Source organism: Nannospalax galili, unplaced genomic scaffold (assembly GCF_000622305.1).
Source record: "Nannospalax galili isolate Female #2095 unplaced genomic scaffold, S.galili_v1.0 scaffold162, whole genome shotgun sequence".
Taxonomy (NCBI): Eukaryota; Metazoa; Chordata; class Mammalia; order Rodentia; family Spalacidae; genus Nannospalax; species Nannospalax galili.
The window spans coordinates 821,973-838,294 of NW_008350388.1; the positions used below are offsets into that span (position 1 = coordinate 821,973).

Here is a 16,322-nt window from a genome sequence, read left to right on the forward strand (position 1 = left end):
ACTCTCAGAGACCTATCTCTGAGTGCAGAGATTAAAGGTGTATATCACCACACCTGGAATCCTTCCATTCTTTAAAAAGATTGTGTGTGTGTGTGTGTGTGTGTGTGTGTGTGTGTGTGTGTGTGCATGGACATACCATGGAGTGCTTGTGGGGGTCAGAGGACAACTTTGGGTGTCAGTCTTGCCTTCCACTTTGTTTTGATTAGTTTCCTGTTCACCACTGCATATTCCAGGCTGGCTGGTCTGTGAACTTCTGGAGATTCTCTGGTCTCTGCCCCTGATCTTGCCATGGGAGCACTGGGATTATAGACACATGCAGCACATCTTTTTCTTATAGGGGTTCTGAGGATTCAAACCCAGGTCCTCATTCTTGAGCAGCAAGTGCTTTACCCACTGAACCATCTCCCCACCACCTTGATGCCTTGAGACAGGGTCTGTCACTGAACCTGGAGCTCATATCTGGAGATGATACAGATTAGCTGGCCAACAAGCCCCAGCAATCCTCCTGTCTCCATCTCTTCAGTGCTAGAACAGCAGGTGTACACTGCTGTGCCAGGCTTTTTATGTGGGTGGTGGGAATTCAAACGCAGGTCCTCATGCGTATAGGGCAAATACTTTACCCACTAAGCCATCTCCCCAGTTTTTTTTTAATCCATTGACAAGTGATAGAGATTTTCTTTTTTCTAGAGTGGTAAGGTCTCATTCATTATTTATTTATTACATCATGTTTGATATTAAAGGATAAGAAAACAAGTATTTTTTTCCTATAGTGATCAAGGAAAATGACTTGAGGCCTACATCATAGAATAAAAATCATGATGCATTTAGAGAGAGTATTACTGGTTATGGTTGATCCTATTCCCAAAGTTTCCAATAGACAAATACTCTCAGCACAAATATCTGTATCTAATCTTTTGTCAGTACACTATGCTAAATTTCCATTTTCTAATCTCATCAACAGTAAAGAAACTAACCAGGAAATTGCCTGATCTGTTGATCAAGATTGAAAGTATCAACCAACAACTCTTGCCCCTGGGAAATATCTCTGACAACGTGGACCGAATACGAGAACTAATTCAGCAGGCCAGAGATGCCGCAAATAAGGTGGGTATTCCTCACTCTCTCATGGCCGCTGTTGGTTCTTTGGTAAGTCAGTTACCACATTCATCAAGGCAGGAAAGCCTTTTATTTATACAAGAATTGTCTGTCTGTATTCTCCAGAGTCTTTGATTTTAAATATGAAAGTTGATTTTTCTTTTGCTACCCTTCATAAATGCACACAACCTTTGTCTCCTAGATCTTCTGGTACATCAGACACCAGAAACCTTTTCCATCCATTGAAGTCACACAGATAGGAAGAAGGGTATTCTCCCAGGCCTCACTTTGTAAACTGTAATTGCAAGGTCAAGTGAGGGGTCTATGGTCAGAGTGTATGAATATGATACTGCATGGAACCTATTTTCCTGTAACTCAAAAGTGGTGGGTCCGTCTTTGTTGAGGTTGGGGACATAGGATCATAGTAATTTACCATCATTAGAACAACAGTCCATCAGTCTTCCTTCTTTTCACTTAACATTATTTCCTTGAATTCCTGATACCTGTATTTACTTTGTCCTAAACCAATCGTCCCTTATTTATAAGGGAATATTGCAAGATCCCTGGTAGATGGCTAAAACTACGAACAGTCCCCAAATCTATATATATTATGTTTTTTCTCATATACATCAAGAAAAAAGACTAATAGTGATAACTACTAATAAAACAATTATAACAGTATACGACAATAAAAGTTATGGGAATGTGGTCTCTGTCAAGATCTAATCATGCCATACTCACACTTCCTGTGATGACGTGAGATGACATAGTGCTGGGTGATGAGATGACACAAGGCCAACAGTGCAGGCTTCGTGGTGTGCTATTAGTTAGGTTTCTGCACACGGGCAACTTGAACACAAGCACTACAATACCCAGACAGTTGATCTGATAATGAAGACAGCTACTAAATGACCACAGGCGGAAAGTATATACAGCCCGAATACCCTGGATAAAGGGATAATTCCTGTCCTAGGCAGAATAGAAGGAGATGAAGTAAGGCTTTTATTACTCTAATTAACATGATACAGAACATAAAATTTATGACTTAATTACTTCTAGAACTTTCCATTTTACTCATTTTGAACTGTAGCTCACTGTAGATAACTAAAACCTTGGAAAGCAAAACCGCAAGTGGAGGAACTACTGTAAAGAAAATTCCTTATGTTTCCAAGTAGTTCCGGCCAACCTCATGAGCGTTATCTGGAGAAAGTGGGTGGGAAAGCCAAGTCAGAATGGCACATCGCCCTGGAGGCACTGAAGTTGATTTCTGGGCTCAGTATTGCTTCTTTGAGGCATCAGAACCAGCACTTTCTTCTAAAAAAGACAAATATGAGCAACATAAAATGTTTTGTCGTATCAAAACTAAAAGCAGAAGACACAATTGGCAGAAATTACCCTCTTCACACTGTACATGCTTTATAAAATACAAATGAAAAGAATGTTTACCAGATACGGTGGTCCACACCTATAATCTCAGGAGTTCAAGGTCATCCTTGGCTACATAGGACAGCCTGGTCTACATGAAACTCTGTATAAAAAAAAAGAAAAAAAAGAAAAAAAGTAGAAGTATACCTATAGCTTTTCCTGTGTGTGTGTTGGTTCACTAATTTATTCAACAATATTTAAAGTGTTTTATACTGCAGTGATTAAGGGCTTGTTAACCAAGCCAGGCCATCTTCGTTTAATTCTCTCTCTGTCACTTATGAGCTGTAAGGCCTTGGCCAGTTGCTTCACTGCTCTGTGCTTCAGTTTCTTCATCTGTAGATCAGGGTTAATAATATTAACAGCCGCAGAAGATTGTTAGAGTTAAATGAGATGGTGCAGAACAGCTCCTGGCAGATAGAATGCCACATTAGTGGGAAATAACTAAAAAGTGGTAAGCAAAGGCTTTTGAATTCCTTGTGCACACTGGCACACCCAATGAAGACAGAAATTATTAAGCCACATCCTGAACTCAATTTGCTTACCAGCCACTGTAAAGTGGCTTCTCGGACTTTGCTAAAATGTTAGCTATACATCTTAGAAACACCCAGTTCTTGGAGGGGGATATGGCTCAGTGGCAGGGCACTTACCTATCATACTTGAGGCCCTCAGTTGAGTCCCTGCCTCAAAAACCCAAACAAAAGATAACCACACACACACACACACACACACACACACACACACGGATCAAAATAGCACTAATAAACAACATTAATAGATGTGTATATTTGTTGCTGAACTGAGGAGATGGCTTGTAGGTCAGAGCTCTTACTGTGAAAACATGAGGTTCTGAGTTTGAATCCCCAGTGCCCATGTAAAAGGCCAGACATGGCTGCAGTTGGCTTGTAACCACAGAACTGGGGGTGGGGATGGACGGGAGGATGGCTGGGGCTCACTGGCTGCCAGACTAGCTCCCAGCTCAGCGAGAGACCCTGTCTCAAGGGAATAAGGCAAAATATTGTAGAGCAGAACACACATAGCCATATGTAGGCACCATGCCAAGTGCTTCCAGACATGGTAACTCCCCTGCACAAAATCCTTCTAGTGTACAAATCATCGTCATCATCATCGCCATCATCATCATCGCTAGCACAGAGGTCTAAGTGCAATTCTCAAAGACCTCCAACTAATAAGCATTGAGAATGGATGGCCTATGAACTGGCTCTGCAGACAACTCGATGAGTTTATAACCTGGGTCTAGGAGATACCACCCTTCCCTGCCACCTACCAGAACGACTTGGGACAAGATGATGCGTCACTAGGAGGGATTGCTACAGCATTCTCTCTGCAACCACATCTTCTTTCAAACAGGAGAATGTTTGACACTTTATTCTTTTCACAGGTCGCGGTTCCCATGAGGTTCAATGGTAAATCTGGTGTTGAAGTCCGGTTGCCAAATGATCTGGAAGATTTGAAAGGATACACATCTCTGTCTTTGTTTCTGCAAAGACCTAACTTAAGAGAGAATGGGGGAACTGAGGACATGTTTGTGATGTACCTTGGAAATAAGGATGTAAGTACTGCCTGGACATTCTTTTATTTTTATAAGGTTTTTGGAGATGGGACTTTGAGACTTGTGGCACGACTCATCAGTGGAAATCCCACAAAAGCATCAACAGATCCCACTACTCCCCTATGAGACACCTCCCGTCCATCATGGATGTTAAGCTGCTGATGAGAAGCCTTACCCAGTGGGCTCAGAATGTGGGCACACATGTGTATACATGTAGCACATACCCATTTATAGGTGCAGGAGCAACACTCCCTCCCCACTCTGCCAGGGCATCAATATTAAGCCTCCATTGAAATCAACAATGGCTCCTCCTCACAAGAACTGTGGCCCCAACCTCTTCCAGAAAGACCAGCCATAGACCATTCCCCAAGTCTGAGGAGTAGGGACCTCATACAGATGAGACCTGGAGCAAAACAGAGCCTAAACTTTTTATGATCGCCTTATCATCCTAAACTCAGTAAGCCATTACCATTATAGGCTTTTTGATTGGTTAGTCCCTCCTTTTAACTATGTGTCTTTAATATAAGGGTTAGGGGGGGAAGCTGAGTACTGACTGGGTTGAAATAGAAGTATCTATAATATGGTTCTTGGACAGACAAGATAAAGGCACCTGCCACCAAGCCTGACAACCTGAGGCTGATCCCCAGGACCCACATGGTAGAAGGAAAAGTGGCTGTGTCCTCTGACCGCCACATGTGTGCATGGCACATGCCCCCAAAATAAATAAGTAAAATAAAATATGATTCTTGGAAATTCTATCTGATTAGGAAATCATTAGTCATCAGTAGTGGACATTTTACACACACAGTCTTTTTGAGTATAGCCCCAGCTGTCCTGGAACTTGCTATATAGACCAGGCTGGCCTCAAATTCACAAGGATCTACCTGCCTCTGCCTCCCTGGTGCTAGGATTAGTTAAGGATTCTTAAAACCTACACTGTCATTGACTGCCTTTTCATGCTTCAAGTGGGTAGTCTTGCATTTATAGTTTCTTTATACAGTGACTTTTTGCTTTGTATCATGACAAAATGTAGATTACTTTATGCCTTCAGCAAATTGATACCTTATACAATCAGCCATCTGTAGTCACAGATTCAAATATCTATGAATGAAAAATATTCAGAGAAGGGTCTGAGGATGTAGTTCAGTTAGTAGGGTGCTTCCCTAGTATGCACGAAGTCCTGGGTGTGATCCCCAGAACTGCCTAAAACAGGGTGGTGGCACATATTCACAATCGCAGCACCCTGGTGCTAGAGGCAGGAGGATCAGAAATTCCAGAATCATCCTTGGACAACATGTGGAGTTCCAGGCCAACTTGAGCTACATGAAACAGGGTTCTGTTTCAAACAAAACAAAACAGAATTTCGCACCTCTCGTGGACACATACGGTCTTTTGTCATTCTTTCTGAGCAATGCATTATACCAATTATTTACATAACATTTGCATTAGGTGAGATATAAATAGCTTTAAAATGTTTTAAAGTGTGCAAAATATTTTATGTACGTGGACTATAGGCAGATGCTGTACCATTTGGAACAAGTGTCTGCAGATTTACATATCCCCAGGGTTTCTAGAACCAGTCCCCTGTTGATACAGAGGGATGACTGTCCTTATTATGTGCCAGTTTATATTTATGATTAAAATTCAGTTCTTGAATTTTCTGGATGCCAGTGTATACTTATAAATAGTTAAAGTGGCAGGCTTTTTCTTTGTATATTTTAGCACAATTTCCAAACCGTTTCTTCTTTAAGACTCTCACATTCTAACAGGGAAGAAAGATGCTCAGAGAATTGACCATGACAGTGTAGAAAGGTCACCGCAGAGGCCAGTACAAAGTACCAGTAGAGCATGGCATGGCACTGGGAGAGCAGAATGGTCCGTCTCCCTTGCTGATGAGACACTAATAGGCAGCTGAGTCTGTGCTTGGACCACCCTTGTGATAGGTGCTGGCAAACCATTAGAGATGGAACGAATGCAAAACTCAGTAAATCAGACCACTGAAACATGAGCAGACACACAGACATTAGTAAGCAAGTGTTCTAGAAGAGGATGCATTTTGTTTATTCTGGCTGCCCAAAGCTTATTGCATAAAACCCATTATTTTATGTAATCAAACTTTTAGGATCCTCTTGATATGGAAAAATGAGAGGCAAGTTCTGAGGCAACTCTTTCTTCATACCCATTTCTTTCTGAATGCCTCACTTTCTCTTAACCATTGTGCTTAAACTCTGTTATAAAATATCTTTAGAGCCAGGCATGGTGGCTCACTCCTTTAATCCCAGCACTCAAGAGGCAGAGGCAGGCTGATCTCTGTGAGATCAAGGTCAACCTGTTTTACATAGCAAGCTCTAGGCCAGCTGGGACCACAGGGAGACCCTGTTTAAAAAAAAATCTTTAATAAACCTCAACTTTGTTTTATTAAAAAAGAAAGATCAAGCTCTGAGGTGGTCTTTATGTCTCCAGGCTTCCAAGGACTACATTGGCATGGCAGTAGTAGATGGTCAGCTCACATGTGTTTACAACCTTGGAGATCGTGAAGCCGAACTCCAGGTAGACCAGGTTCTGACTGAAAGTGAGACTCAGGAGGCCGTTATGGACCGGGTGAAATTCCAGAGGTATGGTTTGATAACTCTCACTCTTTGTCAGCTTGGCCTGTCTCACCAAACTCTTACGTTCTCATGTGTTGCCAAACCCTGGTTTTAGCACCTTGGTTTTCGATTATTTAACTTTTCTTATAACCTTATTATCTAATGTTCAACAGAATCTATCAGTTTGCAAAGCTTAATTACACTAAAGAAGCCACATCCAATAAACCCAAAGTCCCTCGAGTGTACGACATGGAGGTTAGCAGTGGCAACACGCTCCTTAATTTGGACCCCGAAAATGTTGTATTTTATGTTGGAGGTTACCCACCTGATTTTCAAGTAAGTATCAATGCTGTTTCACTGAGTAGAATACTTAAATTTTAATTTTCTGTAATGATCTCCCATCTGTAGTTTAAGTAATTTTGTGTCAAATCGATTTAACCATATGTTCTTAAAGCATGTTGCACATCTAGTGATAAGAGCTAAGACGTACTTTCTGTGTACACTGTTCTAAGCTTAAGTGTATGAATTTTATTTAATTTAGTGAATTTAAGAATCCGTATCATTCCCACTTCATAAGTGAAGACACTAAGATGGCGGGGGTGGGGGTGATAACTCACCCAAATTTTGACAGCTTTTAGATGGTGAAGCCAGGGTCCATGTTTCCCACCTTTATGCTATATTGACTGCTGAAAGTCTTATTTTATGTAAACATGGTCATTATCCCTTATCCTCATGAAAGATTTATTTCATTTGCAGCTTCCCAACAGACTAAGATTCCCTCCATACAAAGGCTGTATCGAGTTAGATGACCTCAATGAAAATGTTCTGAGCTTGTACAACTTCAAAAAAACTTTCAATCTCAACACAACCGAAGTGGAGCCTTGCAGAAGGTGATGAAGCCTGGAACAGGGTCCCTGGAGCTGGACTGGGAACTTGCCGTACTTGCACGCCTAAGGCAGGGGTGGGCAGGAGGTTGGTGGTGGTGTCATTGCTTGGGGTCAGTGCTGCTTAATCTCTGTTTGCAGGTGACACTCAACCTGCAGGCAACACTCCCTCCACCTCTAAGATCTGATAATGGCAGTCTCCCTAGTTTGTGTAAGGCATCAGATTGATAGTTTTATCAGTTTCTAAAAAGTAAATCTTTGGGGCTTTTAAGGCAACTCAGTGAGTAAAATACACTTGTTGCATAAGCCTGACGACATGAATTTGATCCTCAAACCTACATAAAGGAGGAACCAAGTCCACAAAGTTGTCCTCTGACCTCCACATGTACCATCATGGAGTGCACTCATATACAACTCTCTCTCACTCTCTCTCTCTCTCTCTCTCTCGCTCACTCGCTCTCTCTCTCTCTCACACACACACACACGATAATAATAAATACAATATAATTGGGGTTTGGTTTAGGTGTTTTGTTTTGTTTTGAGACAGGGTCTCCCTATAGCCCCAGCTGGCCAGAACCTCACTATGTAGACCAGGCTAACCTCCATCTCACAGAGATCAACCTGTGCTAATAAATACAATTTTAAAAAACTGAACCCTTCTTAAATATTTAGTGCCTCCTACCACAAACTAATTGATGTTATTAGATTGTTTAGGCACACAATTATATATTTACTCTAAATCTTAAATAACAGCAATTTACAAGGTGGATGATTTCTAAGTACTCTGACGTGCACCTATTTGAAAATTGCTGCTTTGAACTTCAAGCCATCCCTACAATTGAAAGGACTTTGGATATTCCAATATGAAGCAGATCAAGCCTTTGTGTCTCAGGATACGCTTATACTTAAAATGAATAATTTCTTACATTTCAAGATTTTCAGCTAATAAGCCACTTCCTGCTAAACATACATTACCAGAAGGCACTCTTTGCTTCCCTTTTGTGTGTGTATAGTATATGCATGTGTGCACAGGTACAATCAGACGTGCACATGTGGATGCCAGAGGTTGACTCTGGGTGTCTTCCACCTTATTTTTGAGACATATTCTTTCTCTGAGCCCAGAGCTTGCTTGCATTAGACAAGACTGGATGGCCTGCTAGCAACCAGATCTGCCTGTCTCTATCCTGCTAACACTGGGGTACAGATGTGTGCTGTCATGCCTGCCTTCGATGTGGGATTTGGGGATCCAAACTCGGGTCCTCAAGCTTGCACAGCAACTTCTACCTGCTGAGCCATTTCCCCAGCCCCCACAAGGAACTCTTTACTGTTTCTTTTCTGAGCAGGGGCTAAGAGCATATCAGGAGAAAAAATTGAACATTTTAGGAGTGTTTCCTCTTTTTCTACAAAATTATGACACTTAGACTGTGTGTTCCTAGCTCTGTTTTTCAACTAGCAGCATCTCATTTTAATAAGCATGCCTGCTAACTTCTGGTTGATGTTGACAGGAGAAAGGAAGAGTCAGACAAAAATTACTTTGAAGGTACAGGCTACGCTCGTGTTCCGACTCAACCAAATGCTCCCTTCCCGACCTTTGGCCAGACCATCCAGACCACCGTGGGCAGAGGTTTGCTGTTCTTTGCAGAAAACCAGGTAATCTACATCAAGCATCCAGATACCACCTACTGTAGCCACTGCATGTAGCAATTTGGGGATAACTGGGTTGTTGTAAACAACCAATGAAGATTTGGAAAACAATGTGCCAATGTAACCTGTATCCTTTCCCTTGACCAGTCATGTTTTCTTTCTGTTGGGGAGAGTATGAGTGAATTTTCATGAGAAGAGAGGATCAGGAATTTAAGATCATGCTCCGAAAATGGGGCAGGGGTCACTTCTCATCCTGTTTGCATTAGGCTGTGAAAATGGCCGCTTGCCTAATAATGTATTCATTCTGCCTCAAAACAAGCAAAGACCTCCTGGGGTCCCCAAGATCTAGCTGAGTGGACCTCCTGCCTCTGTCACCTTGGTCTGATTCTTGACAGGCTATGGGAGTTACATCTTTATGAGCCTGAGTCCTGACTTCCCAAGACATGGAAACTTCCATACTTTGGAGCAGCCTAAGTCTGGGGCATTCTTACATCTACTAGGTTAGGTGACTCCAAAGAGGCAGTCCACTCAGGTTCATTAGCGCCATCTACAAGAGTGGGCTTGTTTGCTCTGATTCTCCTACTGTGCTGGGGTTTAGTGGCTCAGTCCCCAAAACAGGATCTTTGATAGTTACTCTTACAAGCAGTTTCTAGAAAAATATTCATCAGCCCACAGGGCTCAATATGAGAATGTGGGGTAATATAAGACTTGAGATTTTACCAGACCCTTCTACTTGCAGGGTAGGGACAAAGACTTAATTCAGTTCTCTCCTCTGGGGTTGGTCTGGTTCCTTAGCTCTGATGTCAACCAGCCTGAAGGATGCAGGGAACTGAACAGTTATCCAGCATCTTTAGCCCAAGGCAGTTGTTCTCCAAAACAAGGTCTTTGTTCAGGTGGAGGATCTGTTTTTCCAAAATGCTCAGATGAGTAGTGTTTCATATTTTGGACTTTATTCACTGTAGAATATTTATATATACATAAAGAGAAATCGGGGATGGGAACCAAGTCTAAACATGAATTTCAAGTATGTTTCATATACATCTTATATGCATAGCCAATAAGGTAATTTCATACAATATTTTTTTAACAATTGTGTGCATCAAATAAAGTTTGTGTGCACTAAGCTATCAAAACTGTGGTTTCATGTTGAAGCTCGAACAAACATGTTCAATTTTGAACTTCCTATTTTGAATTGTTTGGATTAGAGATGTTCAACTTGTATTACATTTATAAATTATTGGGCACCAAGAACCAGAAATCATATTTATGCCAGAGGAAAACTTACATAATGCCATTATATAAGACGTGACCCACAGGGTTGCTGCTAAGTACAGGCTCGTTACTCTCAGGGAGCTGGTGTTACCTGGCTCAGGAGCTGTTGACTCTCAGGACAAGGTTTTAGGATCCACACTGAAAGACTTTTAGATGAGGACTGAGGCCTTGGACTTTGCAGAGAGGCCTTCCTATCGTAGGAAAGTGGTAGGAGCAAGCCTCACCTTTTCTGACCACTAAGGAAATAACTGATTAAAGTATATCTTACTTCATGACCAGGAGGCAGTAATGACCAAGGCAGACCAGATCCTGCCCTCTAGAGGGAAAGACTAGTATTGTACAAAGGTATACTTCTGATAGGTTCATTATTAATTCATCACAATTTTGAGGTACAGCACAAAAGGGAAATGAGGATGTGTGACATCAGTCTTTCTTGAACAAAGGAGGCCTCCTCTGAAGCCTGGTGGACAATTAGAAGGGAATCAAGCTGGGTCAGGGGCACAAAGAAGGCTTGGCAGTGGGAAGGGCAGGACCATTCAGGGGTAGAAAGGTAGCCTGTGGAGTCAGAGGGGTATGCTGAGGGACAAAGAGAGAAGAGGCGGGCAGTGCCTCACAGCATATGCTGAGGAGCCTGGGCTGTGTTCTGAGAGCAAAGGGAGTTAGTGTATTCATTGGCAACATCAGAAGGCTGCTCTGGTTGCAGAGTGGAAGGTGATCTGGAGGGAAGCATGGGGAGACTATGGCTGTGCAGTCTGACTGAGACTAGGGATACGGCAGGAGAGAGTTAAGGGACAAATTCCTAAGACTTGATTGGATGGGAGGAAAGGAAGGTCAGGAATGACTCAGATGTGGGAACATAGGAGTGACTGTGATTATCAAGTCAGAACAGGCAGAGAGAAGAACTGTGCAGGACCCCAGAGGGACCCCAGCACTGAACCAGAAAGTAGAGGGCATGTGAGGCAGGAGTCAGTCAGAAAACATCTGGGGATTGAGTGACCCTCATCTCTTTCGAACAGGCAGAACTCACATTCCTTAACAACTGTAATGATCTGTATCTTTTCTGTCTCCATTCTGCATATTGGTTCTAGGTGAGACAGAATAAAAGCAGGACCCTGGCTGGCATGTATGGGCCTGACCTAAGTGCTGGGTGCTGACCACGATGGTCCACATGTTTGACACTATTCAGCTATCTTGTGCCTTCAGTGAGTTATGTCTCATAACTCAGCACTGGTCTTCCTCTTAGCTCATTTAGCAGATCAATCTGATGGCGCCGAGTGATTTGAGACTCCCTGGAGTTCCAGTACGTCGGTTCTCCTTCAGTGGGGTCTCCTAGTTACCTGCCTTGTTTCCATTCTCCAGGATCATTTCATATCGCTGAATCTAGAAGATGGCAATCTTATGGTGAGATACAAACTAAATTCAGAGCCACCCAAAGAGAAAGGCATTCGAGACACCATCAACAATGGGAAAGATCATTCGGTATGTCCTTGAAGTTGTTTATTTGAATTATTAAAATGGACCTTTAAAAAGAAATGAAATACCCTCAAAGGTCAGAGAGGGTGTAGGATTCCCCTGGAAGTGGAGTTTACAGATGGTTGTTAGCCACCATGTGGGTGCTGGGAATCAAACCCAAGTCCTCTGCAAGAGAAACTGGTGCTCTTAGCCACTGAGCCATTTCTCCAGCCCCAGTGGCATATACTTGTAAACCCAACAATGGGACTATAGAGACAAACAGATCCCTGGAGCTCACTGGCCAGTCAGACTAGACTACTTAGTGGGTTCCAGGCCAGTGAAAGACCCTGCCTCAAAACAAAGGTGGACAGTGCCTGAGAAACAACATCCAAAGTATCTTCTGGCCTCTGGGCACACATGCATGCATGTGTGCACGTGCACACACACACACACACACGTAAAGATGTAAACACATACATGTACTTGCATACATATAAAGATATTAACACACACACACACACACACACACACACACACACAAATGCTTTAGTATTAGATTTTTGTTCCAAACTGCTACTGGGCAGCCTTCTTTCTATGTATACATATAAACAAAACTGAAGTTAAAAAAAAACAAAACAGCCACAGTAACTCTAAGTCACTACAGATAGAATTCTTTCATCGCTCATTGATTGCTAATTCATTTCCCACTCATTTCAGATTTTGATCAAAATTGGAAAAGTCCAAAAACTCTTGCGGATCACTGTGAATGGCCAAAGCATTGAAATTGAAGGGGAGATATTTGATTTCAGCACGTATTATCTGGGAGGAATTCCGATTGCAATCAGAGAAAAGTAAGATGATATGCTGGGTTTTTTAATAGTTTATTTTATTTTGGGTGGAGAGGGAACTATGGCACATGTGTGCAAGTCAGAAGACAACCTGCAGGAATCTGTTATCTCTTTCTACCATGTAGGTTCTGAGGATCAAATTCAGGTTCTCAAACTTGGGGCAAGTACCCTTAATGAACCATCTCACCAGCCCCATGTGAGATGGGTTTTATCAAAGCAGATCCTCTCATAGTTGCAGTGATTACTGCCAATAATTCTAGTCTCCCCCCTTTGATTCCAGCCACAGCAGTTCACTTTGCAGTACTAATAGTGCAGTCACTGTAAGTGCTGAACCAGTGACACTGGCCATCCAAATGTGGGGACCTGGGTGAAGTGTGTGTCACCCACATTCCTCGTTGTCATTCTTGGGAGGAGAGACACCATAAAGAATTCAGTTGGTTGGCATTGCCATGCAACACAGAATGAGGCTGTGGCCTTATCCACTAAAGACATACATGGATAGGTGTGTAACTTCACAAATATAGATTCACACAGGATTGTTGTTGCAGTCTGACTTATGTGCTTGCAAGCAAGAGGCTGCCTCCATTTTCTGGATAAGTTTATACTTGTATTTTTTTTTATTAAAATCACAAGAACATGGAAAGTGGAGGGGATAGATTTTCCTGGCCTTTTATCCCCTCAAAAGTTAAGTGCTATGTGATTTTTTTTTTTTCTGGCCTGTCTTGTCCTTCCTGTGGGGCTTTAGCAGTCCAGTGAGCCCTGTAGCTCTTCCACAGCCAACCTCTACAGGGGCAACAACATACCCCCCTGCCTCTGCCCCCCACTGCAAAGACTCCAGCGTAAACAGAAGGCCCTTGAGGAGAGTTGGGGCACTCACACCCAACACAGCAAAGCACACCGGAGTCATTCCTGAGTCAGGCAGCTTTGCTCAAGGAATTCTATGGGTGTTTTTCCTCCTCTCTCTCTGGAGCATACATTCTTAAAATGGCAACCCAGATCTTCAAATGACTCGTGTGAGTTTATAATCAGAAATCCCACTGCTAGGGGAGGGAGAGCTAGTTATCTTTCAGACCTGGAAGGCTGTGTTCCAACGGATAGCCCCATGCCCACACTGAAGCATACACAGGCAGCACAAATTGGACTCAGTGAGTTCGAAAAAAAATTTTTTTCTAAAAGAGAACATGAAGTTGGGAGGGGTTGGTGGGTAGGAGGTAGGTCTAGAAGGAGCTAGGGGGAGGAATTGGGGTGAATATGATCAAAATGCATATATGAAGTTCTCAAAGAATTAATAAAATATTACATTAATAATAATCAGAAGTCACATGTCTGAATCGCACCTGCAGCTTGGGAGAGGAGCGAGTCACTCCTGACAGCACCGGAGGACCTGACACTGACCAGGACATTTTTCCTGGAGGCTTTGTGTTCAGAGTGTCATTATAAAACATAAAACAAAGATCACTTGAAAAGCACAGTCCAGGAATCTGTTGAACATTACATTTTCTTAGTACTCCACACACTAAGTTTAGGGTCACTTACTGCTCCCTGCAATCTGCCTACTACAGCTAGGGAGTTGGAGAAACTTTTGAGGACAGAAGGACCTCAAGTATGCACACACATCCCAACATAGGAAGCCACAGATAGAACAACACGTACCCCCAACATAATTCTGTTCCTCCAACAAGTGTGTTCAAACCTTGCATCCTGAAGGAATCATGGGAGCCTAGACCCTCAGGCGGTAAGAGATAACGGATATAAAAATATGGGTCTGTAGAGACAGCTCAGCCATTAAGAGCCCTTGCTGCTCTTGCAGAGGATGTAATTCAGTTCCCAGCACCCATGTGGGGCAGCTCACAACCACCTGTAACTCCAGTCCCAGGAGATCTAATGCCCTTTTCTGGCCTCCGCAGGTTCCTGTACACACATGGCATGCAGTCTCTCTCTCTCTCTCTCTCTCTCTCTCTCTCTCTCTCACACACACACACACACACACACACACACACACAGTCATCTTTATAAAACAATTAAGCCATGCCACAATACCAATGAAGATATCTTTCTTCCTTTTCCATTTAATGAAATTTACTTTTATGCAGATTCTACATAGCTCCACTGTTTGTAATGGACTGGATTAGAGTGAAGACTGATACCTTTCCATTTAGATACATGAGCCACCTTAGGGATTTGTAATGAAATTAGCACTGGGTTTTCTTAATACAGCATTTGTTTAAGAAACACTAATATTTGCCAGGACCTCAGTCACTTCATGCATATTAATGTTTTATGTGAATTCAGCTCCATGCAGATCGGGAAGTCAGATCAAGGGGAATGGCAGGATGCCACATACGAAGAGCTGCTGTAGAAATTGCCTGTGTGGGGTCTAGGGAAATGGCTCAGTCAGTAAAGTGCTTACTGCTCAAGCGTGAGGACCCAAGCTCAGATCCCAAGTACCCACATGAAAAAAGCCAGGCATGGCAGCACATGCTGTAATCCTAGTGCTGGGAAGCAGAGACGGGGAGATTTCCTTGGGCTTGCTGGCCAGCCAGTCTAGCTGAATCGTTGAGTTCGGGTTCAGTGACAGACCTCGTTGTCCCCACCCCCCAATTCCCACCAAAAAAGGTGGAAAGCAATAAAGGAAGATACCTAATGTTGACCTCTGGCCTCTACATGCACATGTATGAGCAGACACATCCACATGCACACACAATCACATATATACACATATGCAAAACACTCAAGCATTTGCTGGTATAATGATAGGAGAGTAATGTAAAGGTAGTGTATGTAGGGTAGATAGTAATATATGTGGTGTGTGTGTGTGTGTGTGTGTGTGTGTGTGTGTGTGTGTAGGTAGGTAGGTAGGTAAATAATAATGTGTGGTAGGTGACCCTGCTGTCTTGCAAGGAGTCCTCACTGTTCCCAAGCACCATTTGTGTTGCGCACACTACATTACTCACCTGACAATTCCGTGAATCAGACTAGCATGTCCTCTTGGTACAGATGAGGAAATGGCGGCATGGGGACTTGAAGTTGCTTGTTTAATCATGTGCAGAACTTGAGCCCAGGCTTCCCTGCTCTGTTGCCCATGTGCACCATCATTCCACGCTCTTCCTGTACATTAAATCAAGTCACATATTCAGGAATTGAACAGAACCAAAAAGTAACAGTTGGTTTCTTCTGAGTTCACAGAAAAATAGAACATTCCTGGTTCTGGTGTGCTGTTTATAGGTTTCTTAATGCATATTTGTGTAATTTATGCAGTTTACTGACTTGCTCATAGATTTTTCCATCCTCCATGCAGTGTAGTGCTTTGTCTTTGAGGCAGGGGGTGGGCAGTTCTAGACACAGTGTATCTTTAAATTTTGGGGGGCACTGGCTGTTCTGTACATATCATTGTCTTTTTTTTTTTTTTTTTTTTTTTTTTTTTTTTTTTTTGATACAGGGTCTCCCTGTAGGCCCAGCTGACCTGGAACTCGTTGTGTAAACAAGGCTGGTCTCAATCTCACAGAGACCTGCCTGCCTGCCTCTGCCTCCTGAGTGCTGGAAT

At 42.7% G+C, this 16,322-nt stretch overlaps 1 protein-coding gene across 1 annotated transcript in view; it reads left to right on the plus strand.

Annotated features, from left to right (window-relative positions):
- Positions 1–16,322, plus strand: part of Lama3 (laminin subunit alpha 3) — a 265,360-nt gene that overhangs the window by 219,708 nt on the left and 29,330 nt on the right. The window contains exons 53-60 of the mRNA XM_008847651.3: positions 962–1,104; positions 3,920–4,090; positions 6,554–6,705; positions 6,852–7,014; positions 7,435–7,568; positions 9,068–9,212; positions 11,838–11,957; positions 12,648–12,781. Coding sequence (XP_008845873.1) covers positions 962–1,104; positions 3,920–4,090; positions 6,554–6,705; positions 6,852–7,014; positions 7,435–7,568; positions 9,068–9,212; positions 11,838–11,957; positions 12,648–12,781 — 1,162 coding nt within the window. The remainder of the gene's footprint in view (positions 1–961; positions 1,105–3,919; positions 4,091–6,553; positions 6,706–6,851; positions 7,015–7,434; positions 7,569–9,067; positions 9,213–11,837; positions 11,958–12,647; positions 12,782–16,322) is intronic.